Source organism: Chenopodium quinoa, unplaced genomic scaffold (assembly GCF_001683475.1).
Source record: "Chenopodium quinoa cultivar QQ74 unplaced genomic scaffold, ASM168347v1, whole genome shotgun sequence".
In the NCBI taxonomy this organism is placed as follows: Eukaryota; Viridiplantae; Streptophyta; class Magnoliopsida; order Caryophyllales; family Amaranthaceae; genus Chenopodium; species Chenopodium quinoa.
The window spans coordinates 7,178,360-7,198,162 of NW_018742205.1; the positions used below are offsets into that span (position 1 = coordinate 7,178,360).

Genomic DNA, 19,803 nt, shown 5'->3' on the forward strand with positions numbered 1-19,803 from the left:
CTGACGGTTCCAACTGGGGGACACTTGGCAGGACCTGATTGGTCCACGTGGCGCATTCCGATTGGTGGGAGCAAAATCCCCTAATCATTATGTATGGGACAATTACGATCGAAACAACTAAATATGCTAATATGTTAAATTTGAACATAAATTTAGATCTTCAACTTCAATCTTGTTGCTTGTAACACTTGATAGCTTAACATATTTCGTCAAAATAGAGAATGCGACTTTCACAATCTATTTTAGTTTTTGTATAGATAAATAAAGAATGCACAAATATTGATCTTAGCTTTTCAAATCTAACTTAAATTCAATTCCAAATATAATGAATTGAATGAACTAAATAATTAAAACACTAGAGATGAGTACATAAAACCCATAAAGACAGGAATAACACCATCAAATTATAATCAGAGGAACTTACTAGTTATTATCATCAAATTTATTAATGATAAATTCCATAAAATACAACAACTATACAAAGAATAGAGATTAGAGCCAAACAACGCTAGGGTATTTGGAATTTATCGTCACAATGTTATTCATGTGCATCACCTACAATCCACTTTTGCTTATGCTACTCTCAATTTTACCCAACTCGTCTCATACACCAGCCATTACACTCAAGCTTAAGGTTGATAAGTTAGGGAAATTTATTTTTGGCACACCTCTTTGTGAGAGATGTAAACCGTGCTCTCATAACAAGTGACCCAAAATCATTTTACGTGATTTAATTTGTTATTACCGATCTAGGAATGTTACTAAAAGTAGAGTCCAAAATCCAATAATATAAGGGCAAAACCGTCATTTCACATAGGGGTAAAATCATCTAAAATCTATAATTTCTAAAAGGGAAGTACAAAAATCTGTTGTGCTTCATTTCAATATTTTGATTACTCAACCTCCCTCTTTTTACAGTATCAAATTTAATGATGCCATCACACTAAATTTATTAGATACACAATACAAATCCTTCAAAATTAATATTTAAAAATTTCTTAAAAAAAAAAATCAATTTTATAAAATAAATTAAATTAATTTGAAAAAAGTATTTAAAAATCCAAGTTCTTATGGTAGGTTTGACCACTGCCTCATTGGGTCCGCCTTTTCTCTCTCTACTTTCTCTCTCTATCTTTCCTCCACTCCGAAACTTGTTCAATTCATAGTATTACTAGTACTTGTATATTTTTCCTTTATTTTTTTCTGGCATTTGGAAAAATCTTTATGACCTTTCCTCATTTCTTCTTCAGCTTTCATTTGACTTGCTGAGTTTTTAATTTTTCATCGCATTTTCTACTTCCTCACCAATAAAGATCATAGCTTTGATTGTATAAAGTTAGCTAATTTCAGGTATATTTTTCTTCTAATTTTCCTTGTATTTTTTTGGGCTAATTTGTTCAATTAAAGTTGTGCAATTTGCTTACATCTAATTTAATTAAATTGAGCTGTTAGTTTGATCCATTATACTTATTGGGGTTTTTTTTTTTTTTTTTTTTTTTTTTTTTTTTTTTTTTTTTTTTGGGAGTTCATGTTTTTCTTATTTTTCTTTGAATTTGGGGTTTTGTAGTAGATTAATTCAATTTTGGGTTTTTGTCATTAATCTTGTTTTCCAGGATGATTTATGGGTGTATTTTGGATCTGGGTATTCTTAGTTTCCCCCTTTTTTGGTTGTACATAGAGTTGCAAAGGGCAGTGACATAGACGGGATTCGATCTCGGGTACCGGGTTAAGTGTTAATATTGATAGTGTACTTGCTGTAATAATCTACAGGTGATTCAGATTCGTTTTAACTTTTTGCTGGCGGATTTTCAGGGGGAGTTACAGTTGAATGGATAAAAACTTTCTTTGACAATTCTAATTTGGAATTAATATGCTTTTTGAAAGAGTACTTGTTTGCTTGTGATACTTTTCAATATCTATTCATGGATGCTTTTTGTACATTCAGTTCATCTTTAAATCAGAGGTGAGTGGGGCAGTATGGTGTTAAGAAATAATGGAATAATTTGGTGTTAAGCTCCTTACTTATTTCTGGATTCTGTTGTAGTTTAGTACTATAAATTTGAACCTACATGGAGTTTTAATCTGGTTGAGTGGCTGGTGCGAATGAGGTTGATCGAGTTTTTCGAATTTTAGGTTCATCTGGAGGCATAGGAATGTTTAATTGGTTCTAATTTGTTGTCTTTTAGGATAGGTGATATTATTGATTGAATGTAAGTAGTCTATTGAGATGTGAGAGGCAATGCCACTAGCTTTAGGTTCCTTGGCAGTAGTTTAGGAGCTTTGGTTATTAGATAAGGCATCATTATCAGTTTGACTTCTTATTTTACATTTGTGTAGCCGACTTCATCTGTCCATCCTATAGGGATTAAGGCTTTGATGTTATTGTTGTTTGTACCTGTATGCTGTAAAAATGCTTTCAATTATGCTGTTGTTTGGTGTGGTGAGATTTCAGTAACTGATACAGCAACGGTGTTTTTTTGGCTGATGCTCATTTTCTGATATCGCACGTGTCACAGGATTTTAGATTGAGTTACATGCTTGAAGAGTTGTGAATAAAATGGGTTGTTTCACAGTGTTAAAAGGTAAAAAGAAGAAGACTGATCATAGTGTACATATCAAACGTGTACTCCCCCAGGAAAGTACACCAACAACCCTTCCTGAACCACAAATCCGCAGTCATGCCCTGCAATCAGCCCCTCCAAGTTTTCGCACGAGAGGGCAGCCTGCTCAACCCACAGAAAAATTGACTAGTAATAGGATGCGTGCACTTTCTGCGCCATCAAGTTTTCATGGAGATAGAGAGTTGTCATCAATTGAATGTGAAGAGAGAGAAGAGCCGAGATCCCATGTACTATTACCACAAGAACAAAGATCGCCTAGTCCACAGCCTCTCCCGCTTCCTTCGCCTCATGTTTCTGGTTCCCTGAAAGGTACAGGAAGCTTCAAAGTGAGAAATTCCAGTGGCCCCTTATGTACTTCAGGTCCACTGCCTCTACCTCCATCAGGAACACTTCGAAATTTTTCCTATGAAGAAATTACATCTGCCTGCCACAGTATTTCATCAGAAACTTGTACATCCGAGAGTCTTTCTTCAACTATGTTTAAGGCTTCCTTCTGTGATGCTTCTTCTAGTGTGAGAAAGATTGAGGCCACTGTTACCCGGTTTTATCCTACAGCTCAGGTAACTTGTTTTTGCATTGTATTATATGCATGCAATGAGACTATAATCGTCAATATTTTTGAGAAATTTTACACAGCAAGTTCATTTTGAGGATTAATACTAACACAATACATGCTGTTGTTTGGGTCTTATAGGGTTTAAGGGATTTTGTGAATGAGGTGAACACACTTGCATCTCTTCAACATCCCAACCTATGTAAGCTGCTTGGTTATCATGCACGAGATGGCTCTGACCAGAGGATATTGGTCTATGAAAGGCTACACCATGGAAGCTTAGATCGGTTATTATATGGTAGATCAGATGGCCCTCCGATTGATTGGAATACCAGAATAAAAGTAGCTTTATGTGCCGCTCAAGGACTTACCTTCTTACATGAGCAAGGTCCATTCCAGGTAATTGCTATTTATATCCATGCCTTTCTGGCATTATATGAAAATAAGCAATGTTTGCTGTCTATTTGAGCTTATTATATACTCATAAAAACATCTAGCCTTGTGACAATAATGCTTTGAAACTTTCAAAGAAAAGTTTTGTATAGCACAGCCTTTGGGGTATTTGTCTCTATTTGTCTGATCGTCTCATTGTTGACAAAATCAATTGCTCTAAGTTGTGAAAGAGAGTAAAAGCTTGTATGCCTGATGAAAACTATCTTCCTACTTCTGCAGGCAATGTACAATGAGTTTACTGCAGTAAATATTCAGATTGACAAGGATTTTAGTGCAAAGCTGTCAGGATATGGCTGTGTTGGCCTCCTTCCAGAAACAGATATCTCCAATACCTCTTCGGTGAGTAATGCTGCTATTGCTCTTGGTATAATAGGTCATAATCTTGTTGTTGATGATTACAGATTTGCGTTGAAAGTGATAAACATAAAAATAACTTATTGTTTGTCTCGTAATGCTATACAAACCATTTTGAAATAGTCTCTAGAACCATGAGATTGAGTTGAGAAAATACTAAATATACTAATCATTTGCTCCCTAACCGACAACTCTTGGATGTTATTCTCCCTAATGAATACATAATCAAGATTTTATAGTGATGATTTTTTACCTATTATATTCTGCTTGCCCTCTCAATAACCCTGCGTACTAAGGATGAACACAAATAATATCCCTAAGTTTGGTTGAACCATCATCGTGTAGAGGAATGTGGTTTTTGTTTTACGAAACCAATCATCTAAAAGCGGTAACAAGTTTTGCTACCTGATTTTCAGGCACTAGGAAATCTTTCTGTGGAGACTGTGGAGAAAGGGTTACTTACACCTAAAAGCAATGTTTACAGCTTTGGAATAGTTCTCCTAGAAGTTCTCACTGGACGGAAGAATATGGATAGTCGACGATCCAAAGAGGAGAGGAACTTGGTCAAATGGAGTTGGCCATTCCTTGCCGATGAATGTAGGCTCTCCTTAATAATGGACCCTCAGCTGAAAGGGCGATTTCCCATAAAAGCAGCAAAAACAGTTGCTGATATAGCTCAAAAATGTCTTCAGAAGGACCCTTCAGAGAGACCCACAATGAGAAAAGTAGTGGAGAACCTTAAATCAATACAAGATATGAAACATTCCTGCCGGTTTCCTCTTCAAGAACCAGGAACTGTTGCTGGAAAGCAGATGTTTCGATCACCCAGTCTACCATCTCGCCAGAGTTTTTCTCACCCCTCACCATCCAGGGCCAACACCTCTTCCGTCTCTCCAACAAGGCCATTCACTTTGCCCTTATCACTTCCTCCTCGTGCTTGTTCTTCACTTCTTTCATTGGATGACATTGAACGCCAAGAGGCCCGAAAATCATCATCATCAGTGGGATTCCGAAGATCTAGTGTTGAAGGGTTCTGATTGTTAATATCTTGAATTTTCCCCCCATTTTCTTCGTCCCATATGTTTTTTTTTTTTTTTTTTTTTTTTTTTTGGGTTTTATCTTTTTTTTGAGTTATACATGATTTATTATACAGTATAAATATGGTGTTCCCCTCCTTTACCACATGCCTCATGAATAGCCTTAGAGGATAGTGGTTTTGTAGATATCGAGTTTGAGTGTAACCCCTCTACAATATGCTGCAGTTTATGAGAGAGATGTGGTTTTCTTACGATTTTTTCGCCCTCATTTGTTTCTAGCTTGATCACCCTAAGCTCTTGAGTCAGTCAAGTCGGCCTTAATAATCACACTGCAAATGTTATACTCCCTTTCAATTTTAAGTCCTTTACTTCATTTAGCAAAATTCATATGGTAAACAGTTGTTTCATACGATTTCTATAAAGCTGAGGATGACATATTTGGAGTTTCAGATAATTTAAATCAAACACATTTCTTGAACTGATCTACAAATATAGGAAAAATACATTTTAATTATCGCAACTATTTCCTTAGTTGGGATTATTAGAAGTTAATTGCCAAGTGTTGGGATTATTAAAGTGTATTTTTCCTAACTTTTATTAAGCTCATGTCAATGATTTCTCCAGCTTGATAACCCAATGGTTAAAGTGCAAAATTTGATGAAGGACTTTTTTTGCTGTTCATACTAAGTACTTTGTATAATTTAAGAGGCAACTTATATGTTTTGTAAATTTACTAAGTACAGTGTACAATATGCTGTTTTAGGGTTTGTGGTCAATACATGAACGTCACTCTAGAGGACGTTTTGTATTTGAACGGTTTGCCCAGTTAACCCCGAAAATAGTAAGGACATGATGGCTTTCACCCAGGTATTTGATATACCTCAACCAAAAATCAAATTTTTGTGTATTGCTGAAGGGTCATTGTCAATTTGTTAGGCAATTAAAGCTTTGAAGGATGTTATGGGTAATTGATGAAAATGTAATTCCTATTATGAAGAAATCACATTGGAATTTGGAAGTCACTTAGTGGTATGAGTAACAATCTGATATCTAATGTTGCTTTGTTGCGGAGTTATGGAGTCTCCATTGACTTAATTCGTAAACGCCTTTTTTATCAATCACAGTCTTTATTGAGGAAGACTGAAAAGTTAAAGGGTTTCTTGATTAGGGCTGAAAAATATATGGGTATTCCTCGTGATTCGCCGAGGTTCGTTCTTCTGTGAAACCTTCAAATGAAGGAAGAGCAGGTGACAAGCCCTGAAGATGATATCAGCTATCAATTGCTGTTGGTTGATAGGTAAAAAGCATTGTACAATATATGAAGTATGATTGATTTTTCATTTGGGCCATACCTTCTTTTTATTATCGCAGATGAAATTACAAAAATAGATGATAGAATTAGTTGTTCTTGGTAGTGATTTTTTCTGTTGAGGAGTCTTTGTTGTCAAATGCTAGATTTCTCTGTAATAGCTGATTACTAGTGTTTCTTGAATATGGATGTAATTGTTGGTACTCATAAAAGTACTCGAACTTTCAAATTACAATCTTTTATAGCATTGTCTTGGCTACAAGCCTACAATTGCTACATTCTCCTGTGCTTCATTTCTTTTTTGGTGTTTCCAACCGGTTCACTCTTTGGGCTAATCCGGATTCGGGGCTATTATAATAGTTCGTTTTTTTTATTGACATACCTATCTACTGATTTCATATTTTCTTTTTCCAGGGGAAGGGGGTGTTTACTTGGAAAGTATTGGCAGACGTATGTAGTTATGTATAGCATTTTGATCAATTAATTTGGTAACCCATATTCAAACCTGATGCAAATGAGGCTGAGAGGTGGGTGGGTGAGTTTGGGGTGGGGGGGGGGGGGGGGGGGGGGGGGGGAGGAGGGGTTAAGTATTAGCTGGCTGGGTACATAAAGTATATTCTGTTGCATGCAATTGAAAATTGGGTTGTTAAAGAAGCTTGCTTTATTGTACCCGACTTACTCTCTTTTCCTTCTAACTGGCCACGTTTCCAGTTTGGTATGTCTCAACTCTCAAAGTAATAGGCCAAATTTCCGTACTAAGTAGATTAAATTATGAACTTTCCCATATTATCCTTACTACCAGGCTCTCGTCACTCTATTCACATATGATCAGTGCCCAACAAATTACTTGGTGTGCTGACGTGATTGCTTTAAGGTTTTTTGTGCTGTATTGTTTAACTACTTGAAAAGAGGCAAGATACGATTGTTGTATACTAGTAGAGGTATTGCTGATTCTTAGTAAGTATGTGTTTTCGGAAATTTCAGCATGGAAGAGAGGCATGATCAGTTAGTATTTTGTAGAAAATGTAAGTTGAGTCTTTTTACAAGATAATCAGAAACTGTTTGTGTGTTAGTGCTGAGATCTGTTCCTGTGCTGCTGTGCATGATATATGTAATACACTGCTTATCTGACTTTGTATTTCTGATTTAACAAGGCAAATAAATATAGATGAAAGCTTGAAGTTTTGATTGATAATGGCAAAAGAGGTTACAAATGATAGGTTAATAGCTTTAGGCTATTATTACTCTCTTTGATAACTTAAGGTTATCACTCTCTTAGTTACCCGAGGTTACCATTCTCTCTCATTCCACAGACCACAATACAAGGCTCATACCTTTCTACTGCTATGCTAATTCCCTTTATATTCAAGCAAAACTACAAAATAACTTAATATTAATAATGTTTGTCCCCTACTGTTCAAGAGTATCAAAATTCAGTCCTATGTTGCCACACTCCTTAAGTCCCTAGTGCTTCCTTAATTAGTTTTGTCTCATAGTGCTGCTCCTTGTACTGGGTTTATTACAAAATATAATCAGATATACGCTTATTCTCAAATCTTCTTGAATAATCAAGAATATTGTATCTTACTACCCGATTCCTGAATAATTCCACTAACCAAATGAGCCCTATTATTATAGAGGGATGGAGGGAATGTTTAACTTTCTATTCATTCTGTTAGTCAGTTGCCTCATCAGCAAGGTGGCTGTGATTCAATTGCGTTTTACAAAGACACCATATTTTGTTTGGTTTGCTTTCCTGGAAAAGAAATGTCTGCAATTTAGTGATATTTGCTTAAAGATTTGGAAATCACTGTGGACCTGTGGCTGATCTCGCCTATTTTTGCAGATATTGGTTTCTATAATCTGTGACTGTTTTGCTGGGCTCTTCTTGCCTATTTTTCCTTTTTGGAATGTGGTATCACTGTCCTATTTCTATTAGAAAGTGTGAGCCTTTGCTGGTTTTCCCTAGTTGTTTGTAAAAGGACCAATTACGTATACTTTTAGTAAGAGTTTTTGCTAGAATAAGCTAGCTAGCAATAAATCATAGTCAAGGGAGGATTCAAAGTCTTATCCGAATGTACTGAGGAAATATTGTTTCGTTTGTGAATTTCTCCTGTTAGAAAATTCATTTGTGAAATGCTCCTGTTTGCAATCTCGTTTATGATTAGAAATTGGCAAATTGAACCTATTTTTCTCTCTCCTTATTTGCAACCCTATTCCAACCTAAGCTATCTATAAATGGCCTAATTGCTTCTTGCAGGCTGTGTTCCTGTGTAGTTCTAAACTTCTAATGTACTGCTAGATCTGCCTATTTACCATCTGTATTTAATATTTTAAAGCTGAGGGTTTATATTTTTTGTTGCATTTAGAATTCAAGTTACAATTATCAAGAACTTGAAGATTTTGTTTGATTAAGGCCTGGTGCTGAATTGCTGAATCTCTGACTGTGTTAGCTTTCTCTTTTTAAGCTTTATTGTTTTTGTGACTGTTGCTTCTTCTGCACTTTCAGTTTTATTAACCTTCTCTCTTTTTGTTTCTGTGTGATGCTGTATGTTGCTCCTTCAATTAACTTAGATTTCTCTTTCATCTCTTGTATACAGATTAAACTGATGCATATGATCTAACTGACCAGTTACAATCCAAATTTCGTCAGGGGTCAGACTGTGGGAGAAAATCATGATATGTAAGAATTTTTTTGAGAAGGCTGCTAAGGATTGAGTCGTGATCATTGATTCCTTGATTAAAGATACTTCAATGGTGCAACGATGCACCTTTAACTTGATTAGATTTCTTTGCCTAACAAGTGATGCTCCTAATTTTTTATGTTGAAGAATTTGGTAAAGTAGATGTGGGCTTTGGCGGAGAATTGTCTAAAACTTGTCTAGGAAATTTCTCCTTTAACTTGATTAGATTTCTTTGCCTAACTTAACTATGAGTATTGCAAATTATACGAAGTACTTTCTTTGTTTTTTTTTTTTAATTACACTTTTGACTCTTTCAAAACTATACCTATCGGTTAGGGGAAATCATAACTATTTCAAAACAATATCTTATCTCTTGTAAATGATCTCAACACCACATTTCTAGCAATTTGTTTTGTTTGACATGCTTATTGGTTAGGAAGATGTGTAAAACACTATTCAATTCGTTTCATAATAATCCGAACTTTTTTAACATCCATTTTTATACTTTCTCCGTTTTTTTAATTGTATCATTTTCCTTTTTAGAAGTTGCATATTATTTGTACCATTTTTCTCTTTGAAAAATTTCATATTAATTACACCATTTCTTATGACGGAGTATTTTTTTTTTCACTTTTTGGTCGTGTTAACACACGAAATTCCCTATTTATCCTTATTCACATGTTATAACAACCTCTCTTACTGTTTTATGATACTTTTATTCCACCATTTCTATCTCCCATTTGTCTTTTTTTTTTTTTGACATAAACACTTTTAACATAGTCCATCTTTTACGCTTTTTCTTAAATCCCGCCCCAAACCTAGGTAGTATTTTTTAAGAAAGTCGGGAATGTATATAAAATAACATACTACTTTCATTACATATTATATATATACTGCTTAAAAGTTACACGTAACATATAACGGATGTAATCGAAGCAATCCAGACTTCCAGAGTCCCAAAGCCCAAACTCCAGCCCTTAGGAACTACTCCCTAGTCAATACTCCAGTTACAACAAACACAGGAAGGGATGCTCAAAATTCGCAGCAACTTCAATGGCTACCAAGCTCTCAACTTCATCCATGGATTCCGTCATATTCTACTCTACTCAACTTCAACATCATCTTCATCTTCAATCTCAACAGAAGTCAACTCTGATTTCGCCATTTACTTGGTTGATTTTCTAGGGTTTTCCAAGCAACAAGCTCTTTCCACTTCCACTAAGCTCGCTCAAAATCGCTTACGTCAAGGTAGGAAAAAGGTCAGTGAATTCTATTTCGTTGAAAATGCCAATTCTGTTATCACATTCTTCAAACAAATTGGATTGGAACAATCTCATATTCGAAATGCCGTTATTTCTCAACCCCAAATTTTGCTGTGTAATGTTGATAAAAACCTAATTCCTAAGACCCAAGTTCTTCGTAATTTGGGGTTTTCTGTGTCTGATTTTTCTGAGCTTTTAAGGTTGAATCCTTCTATATATTTTATGGGTTTACATTCCAATATTGTTCCTGCAATCCAAGCTTTGAGAGAAATTATGGGTTGTGAACGCCTAGTGATTAGATTTCTGAAGAAAAAGTGTCGTTGGAGGCCTTCTAGTGTTCCCAATTTGTTGGTGCCTAATATAAATTTGTTGCGGAGTTATGGAATTTCCATTGAATCAATCCGGAAATTCCTTGTTAGGTCACCATCCCCGTTTTTTCGGAGAATTGAGGTATTGGAGAATGCAGTGATTAAGGTTGAAGAGAAATTAGGGATTTCTCGACTCTCTCCACAGTTCTTTTCCGGTGTCTATTTATTGACCTGTAATAGTGAGAAGACTATTGAGTCGAGACAAAAAGTGTTTAGAAGTTTTGGGTGGACTGAGTCTGATGTTGCAACTCTTTCATCATCAATTCCTTCTCTTTTGGCACTCTCTGAAGCTACCATCAAGAAAAAGTTGGATTTTTTTATGAACAAGCTGGGTTATGAGCCTAGTTTCTTGTCAAAGAGGTGGAACCTGTTATCTTATAGCCTGGAAAAGAGGATTTTGCCTAGACATAAGACTCTCATTGTATTGAAGGAGAAAGGTTTTATTAAGATGGATTACCTTCTTGAATCTTCCGTTTCAATGACCGAGTCTCGATTCTTGAAGAAGTTTGTACTACCATTTAAGGAAGTCCATGGAGTTTATTCCCAACACGCAGGTATTAGTTTGGAGTTGCTGACTCTAGGATCATCGAAAACAAATTCCAAAGCTGCTTGATGCTTGGTAAGCCTGCAATTTAGCATGTAGCATTTAATTTATTAAGTTCAGTAATCTCACCAAAAACACTCTAATGCATCCTCCTAGCTGCTGAAAGATTGATGGAATAACTTTGTTTTTTTTACTCGTCTTGGTGATTCTTGTTAATGTATCATGTTGAAAACTGCTATGATGGGATTTAGAGCTTAATCCTTATGTTATGGTTTCCTGAATGTACCTGTATTAACTTTTGGTCTGTGGTTGATCTTGCCCTATTTTTGCAGATGTTGGTTACTGTAATCTGTGATTGCTTTGTTGGGCTTTTCTTGCCTATTATTCCTTATTGGAATGAGGAATCACTGTCCTATTTCTCTTAGAAAGAGTGAGCCTTTGCTGGTTTTCCGTAGCAGTTTTAAAAGGATCAATTATGTATACTTAGTAAGAGTTTTTAATAGAATAAGCTAGCTAGCTATAAATCATAGTCAAGTGAGAATTCAAAGGCTTATCCGAATTTATTGAGGAAATATTGGTTCGTTTGTGAATTGCTCCTGTTAGAGGGTTCATTTGTGAATTGCTCCTGTTAGAAGGTTCATTTGTGAATTGCTCCTGTTAGCAATCTCATTTATGATTATAAACTAATTTTATTTCTCTTCTTATTTGAGACCCTAAACCTAAGCTAGATATCTATGAATTCTTACTTGCAGGCTGTGTTGTTCTAAACTTCTAATACACTGTTATATCTGCCCATTTACCATCTGTATTATAATATTTTTTAGCTGAGGATTTTGTTGCATTTAGATTTCAAGTCACAATTATCAAGAACTTGAAGATTTTGTTTGACTCCTTAAGGCCTGGTACTGAATTGCTAATACAGTCATAAAGGAAGCTGGACTTCCCTGACTTTGTTAGCTTTCTCTTATTAAGCTTTATTGTTATTGTCATAGCAAATACTGCTTAGTGTTTTTGTGACTGTTGTTTCTTCTGCACTTGCGGTTTTGTGAATCTTTTCTCTTTTTGTTTCGGTGTGATGCTGTATGTTACTCCTTTAATAAAGTTAGATTTCTCTTTAATCTCTTTTATTCAGATTAAACTTATACATATGATCTAACTGACCAGTTATGATCCAAATTTTGTCAGGGGTCAGACTGTGGGAGTAGATCATAATGAGGAAGAAGCTTTTTGAGAAGGCTGCTAAGGATTGCATGATTCGAGTCATGATAATTGATTCCTTGATTAAAGATACTTCAATGGTGCAACGATGCAATTCGTAGCAACGACTTAAGAGGCAAGATAATTATTTTAGATATGATGATGGAGACCAATAGCGAGGACAACATTTCCATTTTTGCTGGATGTGGAGATGACAGTTAGTATATCATTCCTCATGGAGATGAAGAATCTTACCATTGTAAGGAGTGAACTGTATAGAAGAGGAAATTGTCTCTTATTTGCCTTGTTTTGTAATGGAAATGGTTTTAACTATTTAAGTGTAATTAACATCTATATTAATCCAATCTCATCTGATCCAAGTGATGTTCCTAAATTTTTATGTTTTATAATTTTGTAAAGTAGAGGTGGACTTTGGTGAAGAATTAACTAAAACTTATCTAGTTATCTAGCTAATTTCTCCCTTAACTTGATTGGATTTCTATGCCCACCTAACTATCGATTATTTCTAATCTATTGTAAACAATCTCAAAACCCCAACCCCGAGCAATTTGTTTTGTTTCACATGCCCATTGGTAAGGGAATAGCTGATAAGTGTAAAACTAACCTCATCTGAAGTAATTAACACATGGCTAGCAACAATTCAAGGCGAATTCTATCATGTCTCGTCAAGTTTAACAAATTTTATTCTTCTTAAATACAGGTAATAGTTTAAATTGTTTGACCTGGTTTTAACTCTATCTTAGTTATGTAGCTTATTAAAAACATAACAATGCCTTGTTATAATTGTTTCTCTTTGTAACTATGTAGTAAATTGATTGTTTAGGTCGGTCATATGCAAAAATCTCAATACAATCTAAAAGATATGTATTGTTTTTCATAAATTACATCTTCATGAGCCAGATTCAAACTCATTAAGTGCTCGAACGAATAGTATAGAGTTCGATCTTGTCTATTTGAAGCAACTCAACTCAAATCAAATACTGCATTACGAGGTACTTAATAACACAGTATATGTTAAGGCGTCTTTTCGAGTTAAACAATTCTCCCAAATCTAACTCTAAAAGTGTAATATTTCACATTTAATCTCACAAACACTCGCACTTGAACTCATAAAATGTGCTACTCAATCACTAATCTCGTAGTTGATTTAAATCCAAACCATTCACGAACAGCTCGGTTTCAACTTTCCGGGCAATCCAGAAACCCCAGCCCTTAGGCCCTAGTCAACACTCAACACTCCCCCGAAAGAATAACAGATCATAGTTAGAACTAAACAGGGAGTTTGGAAAGGATGCTCAAAATTCGCAGCAACTTCAATGGCGTCCAATTTCTCAACTTCATCCATGGATTCCCTCATCTTCTACTCTACTCAACTTCAACATCATCTTCATCTTCATTCACAACAGAAGTCAACTCTGGTTTCACCAATTACTTGGTTGATTTTCTAGGGTTTTCCAAGCAACAAGCTCTTTCCACTTCCACTAAGCTCGCTCAAAGGCGCTTACGTCAAGGTAGGAAAAAGGGCAGTGAATTCTATTTCGTTGAAAATGCCAATTCTGTTATTACATTCTTCAAACAAATTGGATTGGAACAATCTCATATTCGAAATGTCGTAGTTTCTGAACCCCAAATTTTGTTGTGTAATGTTGATAGAACCCTAATTCCTAAGATCCAAGCTTTTCATAATATAGGGTTTTCTGGGTCTGATTTTGGTGAGCTTATAAGGGTGAATCCTTTTACATTTTTTCTGGGTTCACATTCCCGTATTGTTCCGGCAATTCAAGCTTTGAGAGAAATCATTGGATGTGAACACCTAGTGATTAGATTTCTGAAGAAATCGCGTCGATTGAGGCTTTCGTATGTACCCAAATTGTTGCAGCCTAATGTAGCTTTGTTGCGGAGTTATGGAATTTCCATTGAATCAATCCGGAAATACCTACTTAGGGATGTATCCCCGTTTCTTCAGAATGTCGAATTTTTCGAGAATGCAGTGATTAAGGTTGAAGAGGAATTGGGGATTTCTCGAGAGTCTCCACAGTTCTATGCCGGTCTCTATTTATTGACCCGTAATAGTGAGAAGACTATTGAGTCGAAACGAAAAGTGTTTAGAAGTTTTGGATGGACTGAGTCTGATATTGCAACTCTTTCATCATCAATTCCTTTTCTTTTGGCACTCTCTGAAGCTACCATCAAGAAAAAGTTGGATTTTCTTATGAACGAGCTGGGTTACGAGCCTAGTTACTTGTTAAAGAGGTGTAACCTGTTGACTTGTAGCCTGGGGAAGAGGATTTTGCCTAGACATAATACTCTCATTGTATTGAAGGAGAAAGGTTTTATTAAGATGGATTACCTTCTTGAATCTTCCCTTTCAATGACCGAGTCTCGGTTCTTGAAGAAGTTTGTACTACCATTTAAGGAAGTCCATGGAGTTTATTCCCAACACGCAGGTATAAGTTTGGAGTTGCTGACCCTAGGATCATCGAAAACAGATTCCAATGCTGCTTGATGCTTGGTAAGCCTGCAATTTAGCATGTAACATTTAATTTATTGATTTCAGTAATTTCACCAAAAACACTCTAATACATCCTCCTAGCTGCTGAAAGATCGATGGAATAACTTTGTTTTTTTCTTACTCATCTAGGTGATTCTTGGTAATGTATCGTGTTAAAATTGCTATGATAGGATTTAGAGCTTCATCCTTATGCTATGGTTTCCTGAATGTACCTGTACTTAACTTTTGGACCTCAGCTTTTTTTTTTGGTTATATTAACATTGCTCTCTAATGGCTGAATTTCTGAAAGCTTGCTTTGTGATTCATAATATATATATCAACTCATGACACACATTTCCCTCCAAATTGTACAGGTTATCAGAATTAGATTAGACATAAACTCCCACACTCTAACTAGTCTTATATTCTCCATTCATTTTGTTTTTCATTTTATATTTTTCTCTCTCAAACTATTTTGTCAATAGCTTTTCCTATGGGAGACTTCTGTTACTTTAGTTATCAGTAATCCTTTTTCTTGTTGTTGTGTCATTGTATTGTGTATGAATCCAACAGACACAAAAGATGAGGTTGTGTTGCATGTGCTAAAACCCAAAATTTCTTTAGCATCTGAGATTAACAACTCCTTTGAAGTCTGTGACTCTGTTATTAGAGTTAACTCCTAAGGAGTCTAGTCTCCACCTATAAAAATTAATATGAAGTAAATATTATGCACTCTTTTAAAATGGTTGTCATACATATTTTTTGAATTTTGAAATACGCATCCAGTGCATATAGATCTAGTTCTTTATATGTAAAGGTGGATTCATTATTGAGATTGTGTAAATACTTGCATACCTGCAAATTTCAGAAAGAAATAAATATGGGGGTCTAAGTATAAGTGTACAACCTCGCCCTTGAGTCTTAATCTTTTGTCCCACCATTTTGTATCACTATATTTTTTCATGAACAAAATTATGGCCGTATTTTCATTTTACCATATGTAGATAATCAACCCATGAAACATTGTGAATTAATTTGACCATTAATGCACACCACATAAAAGTTTTGTGAGCCTGGCAACCTATCACTCTATCTTTAGCATTTAACTTAAACAAAAAGTTTATTTTACATTTGTCAGAAAGTTTTGTGTAGCAGCCAACGAACCAGCAAAGAGCTACTGGGTGCTCAAACTCATGTATGGAATCATATTTTGTCTTATCTAAGCCCCATGGCATTAAAATGTGCAGCTATGCTTCTTAGATGCCATTCGGAAGCATTGCAAGCCTATGACTCTTAGGGAGCTAGCTGTTTCAATGTCTCTCCATCCATACAAGGCTCTTTCTCTAGGTCGATTAACGTGCCTTCTTGTTTATTCCAACTTTTTCTTATGCAAATATTATCGAGTAGTAAAGAAGCCTTTGATCTTACCGTAAATTCCCCAGTCTCAACTTTTATTGAAGGAACACCCTCTCACGCTAGCTCCTTTCATACTTATTGTTCTTGTTCCAATATATGTTGAATCGAACATAATTTCTCTAATTGGTTTCAAAATCAAGATGATACTCCTATTCTTGTTGCTAATAGAAAGACTATAGGAATATACCTCTTGTGTTCTCGAGTTTAACAAGATTTTCTACGCTGCTATGGCAAGTGATACTCAATATGTTATGAGTTTGTTGATGTCTAACAACGAGTTCAAGGGCCTATTGGAAGGTTTGAGTCATTAGTTGATGTTGGTGGCTGTAGTGGAACCATGGCTATGGCCATCACTCAGCTCTTCTCTGAGTTAAGGTGTGTTGTGCTTGGTCTCCCATATGTGGTTCAGGGATTACTAGGGTTTGCAAGAACTTAATATATATTGGAGGTGATATGCTTGAGGCTGTTCCTCCTGCTCAAGCCGTCTTACTCAAGGTAAAATCTCTAGTTTGTTGATTTCTAACAATGAGTTCAAAGGCTTATTGGAGGGGTTGCGTCATTAGTTGATGTTGATGGCGGCAGTGGAACCATGGTCCAAGGCTATGGCCATTGCTCAGCTCTTCCCTGAGTTAAGGTATGTTGTGCTTAGTCTCCCACATGTGGTTCAGGAATTAATAGGGTTTGGCAAGAACTTAATATATGTTGGAGAAGATCTGTTTGAGGCTGTTCCTCCTGCTCAAAATGTATTACTCAAGGTAAAATCACTAATTGTCATTTAGTTTTCCTTTCCTTGTTAGATAACTCCGAAGTTCTTCTGTATATAAATAATAGGTTATATAAGTTGGTTTTGTACTCAACTTCATCCTATATGATCTTATGTTTTGTATGTTATAGTATAATTTTCTAACCTTAACTGATGTGTTATACTCTTGTTTTAGAATATTTATATTAGTTTCATCGACACACCTATTACTGCATAAGTTTAACCATAATTATATGTTATTGTAACTTTTGTAAGATTACGGTGAGACCAATTAACAACATATAGTGTATTGCACAATAATATTTGATTTTTATATAGTAATTGTAAGAGTAAGACAACGTTATACTTTGAGAAAAATAAACATTATTGGAGTTATAGTATGAATAGAAAAGTCCAATTGCTGCAAGTTTTCTGTAATTATGCGTTGTAGTTTCTGTTCAACCTATTTCTACATAGTACTCCGTGTTAAGATCACCACAATTTAAAAAAGGAAAACAAATATAAGCTTTAGAATTTCCTAGCAATACGTGAATGATTTCCTACGAAATGTGAAGGAGAATAGTTTTCTAAATTTAAAAAGTCATATTTAGAAATATAGGATCTATATAAACTTAAGTTATGATTTGTTATATTCATCCTAAATCCCAAAAACAAAAGAAAACATAAAGTAGAGAGAGAAGCTTTAAGAGAATTTTTTAGAGAAAATTCTCAGGTGTGATTGAGGTGCATATGGTTGTGAGTTATAATAAGTGTTGTAAATACTTGTGTATCATTTATCTTTTTCAATAAATTTTGCAGCATAATTAGAGATACAAATATTTGTTCATTTATTTGTATTATTCATATATATTATTATTCCCACTAATCTGATTCTAAAGGGAATTTGCATAGTATTTCCTAACAACTGGTATTAGAGCCGAGTTGATATTCTGTAGAAATCGTCAGAAACGATCCTAAGAAGTCAGATTTGAGTGGGAGCAATGGTTGCAGACGAAGGAAGGTAAGACTCGAAAAATTTGATGGTGCAGATTTTGGGTTTTGGAAGATGCAGATCGAAGATTATTTATACCAGAAAAAGCTTTATGGACCTCAGGTTATGAAAGGTGAAGATTGGAATCTTCTAGATAGACAAGCCCTTGGAGTTATTCAACTAACTTTATCATGCAATGTTGCTTTTAATATAGCAAAGGAAAAGACCCCGGCAGATTCGATAAAAACTCTCTCTAGTATGTATGAGAAGCCATCAACTTCTAATAAAGTTCATATAATGAGGCGGTTATTCAGTTTGCAGATGACAAATGGCGGTTCGGTAGCTCAACATCTTAATGAACTCAATTCAATCACAACCCAATTGAGTTCAGTCAAAATTGATTTTGAAGATGAAGTTCGAGCATTGATATAGCTGGAATGCATGCTACAGTCACAGCTGTGAGTAACTCGTTAGGAAGCAATAAATTGAAATTTGACAATGTTCGTGACCTGGTTCTTAGTGAAGAGATCCGACGGAGAGAGTCGGGTGAATCATCAACCTGTTCAGTTTTACATACAGAGTTAAGAGGAAGTAATTCAACCAAAAGAAACGAACGTGGAAGATCAAGCTATCGAGGTAAATCCGGAGATAGGAGATCAAAATCAAGGACTCCCAATAATTCCCAAAACTCGAAGTCTATTGAGTGTTGGAATTGTGGGAAGACAGGGCATTATAAAAATCAGTGCAGGAGTACATCGAAAAACCAAGAAGTAAAGGCAGAGGCAAATGTTACTTTTACCGTAGAAGGAGATGATGCATTGATATGCTCTTTAGAGAGCAAGGAAGAATCTTGGGTGTTAGATTCTGGAGCATCATTCCACGCTACTTCAAAGAAAAAAATTCTTTGAGAAGCATGTCCTCATAAACCTTGAAAAAGTATACCTTGGAGATGACCAACCTTGTGATATTGTTGGTAAAGGTGTAGTGAAGATAAAAGTAAATGGGTCAGTTTGGGAGCTGAAGAATGTCAGGCATATTCCCGACCTAAGAACAACTTGATTTCAGTTGGCCGTTGGCCACCGAAGGCTACACTACAAACTTTCAAGATGACAATTGGAAGATTTCAAAGGGAGCAATGACAATTGCTCATGGTAAAAAGAGTGGCACTCTTTACATGACATCAGGGGCGTGTTGTTCAATTTCAGTTGCAGTAGAAATTGAAAATTCCAAATTGTGGCACTAAAGACTAGGCCACATGAGTGAGAAAGGGATGAAACTAATGCATTCTAAAGGGAAATTCACAAGTCTTGAACCTATTGATATGGACTTGTGTGAAGAATGCATACTTGGAAAGCAGAAGAGGGTAAGCTTTCAAATTAGTGGTAGAACCCCAAAGAAGGAAAAGTTGGAGCTTGTTCACTCTGCTTTCTCACTTTTATCGATGATCACTCCCGGAAGGTATGGGTTTACTTCCTAAAACCAAAATCTGAAGTTTTTGAGCATGGGATCAAGATGGAGAGAACAGTCGGAGACACCACAACATAATGTAGTTGAGCGTATGAACCGAACGTCGATAGAAAGAGCTAGAAGCATTCGTATAAAGTCAGGTTTACCGAAGCACTTCTAGGAAGAAGCAGTCAACACAACAGCTTACTTAATGAACTGAGGACCATCGACTCCATTAGACTATAAAATACCAGAGGAGGTATAGATTGGAAAAGATATAAATTTGTCTCACTTAAAGGTTTTTGGTTGTGTAG

The 19,803-nt window shown here is 35.5% G+C and overlaps 3 protein-coding genes across 3 annotated transcripts; all 3 read left to right on the forward strand.

Moving 5' to 3' along the window:
- The first annotated feature begins 1,002 nt into the window (after nt 1-1,002).
- Nucleotides 1,003-5,345, forward strand: LOC110731201 (probable serine/threonine-protein kinase PBL1). Its single transcript, XM_021911041.1, has 5 exons — nt 1,003-1,350; nt 2,517-3,181; nt 3,316-3,573; nt 3,847-3,966; nt 4,398-5,345. Exons 2-5 carry the CDS (start codon nt 2,558-2,560, stop codon nt 5,016-5,018), a joined length of 1,623 nt encoding a protein of 540 aa, XP_021766733.1. The 5' UTR covers nt 1,003-1,350; nt 2,517-2,557; the 3' UTR covers nt 5,019-5,345.
- A 2,424-nt stretch (nt 5,346-7,769) lies between these two features.
- LOC110731209 (transcription termination factor MTEF1, chloroplastic-like) lies at nt 7,770-12,776 on the forward strand. Its single transcript, XM_021911053.1, has 2 exons — nt 7,770-11,260; nt 12,371-12,776. The coding sequence occupies exon 1, from the start codon at nt 10,040-10,042 to the stop codon at nt 11,252-11,254; it is 1,215 nt and encodes a 404-aa protein (XP_021766745.1). The 5' UTR covers nt 7,770-10,039; the 3' UTR covers nt 11,255-11,260; nt 12,371-12,776.
- A 733-nt stretch (nt 12,777-13,509) lies between these two features.
- Nucleotides 13,510-17,984, forward strand: LOC110731219 (transcription termination factor MTERF9, chloroplastic-like). The gene has a single exon (XM_021911064.1). The coding sequence runs from the start codon at nt 13,695-13,697 to the stop codon at nt 14,907-14,909; it is 1,215 nt and encodes a 404-aa protein (XP_021766756.1). The 5' UTR covers nt 13,510-13,694; the 3' UTR covers nt 14,910-17,984.
- Nucleotides 17,985-19,803: the final 1,819 nt, after the last annotated feature.

Coding starts and splice junctions, on each gene's coding strand:
- LOC110731209 (XM_021911053.1), top strand. CDS start 10,040: ATGCTCAAAATTCGCAGCAACTTCAATGGCTACCAAGCTCTCAACTTC.
- LOC110731201 (XM_021911041.1), top strand. CDS start 2,558: ATGGGTTGTTTCACAGTGTTAAAAGGTAAAAAGAAGAAGACTGATCAT. Junction 3,574..3,846: donor ATGAGCAAGGTCCATTCCAG/GTAATTGCTATT, acceptor CTACTTCTGCAG/GCAATGTACAATGAGTTTAC. Junction 3,967..4,397: donor ATATCTCCAATACCTCTTCG/GTGAGTAATGCT, acceptor CCTGATTTTCAG/GCACTAGGAAATCTTTCTGT.
- LOC110731219 (XM_021911064.1), top strand. CDS start 13,695: ATGCTCAAAATTCGCAGCAACTTCAATGGCGTCCAATTTCTCAACTTC.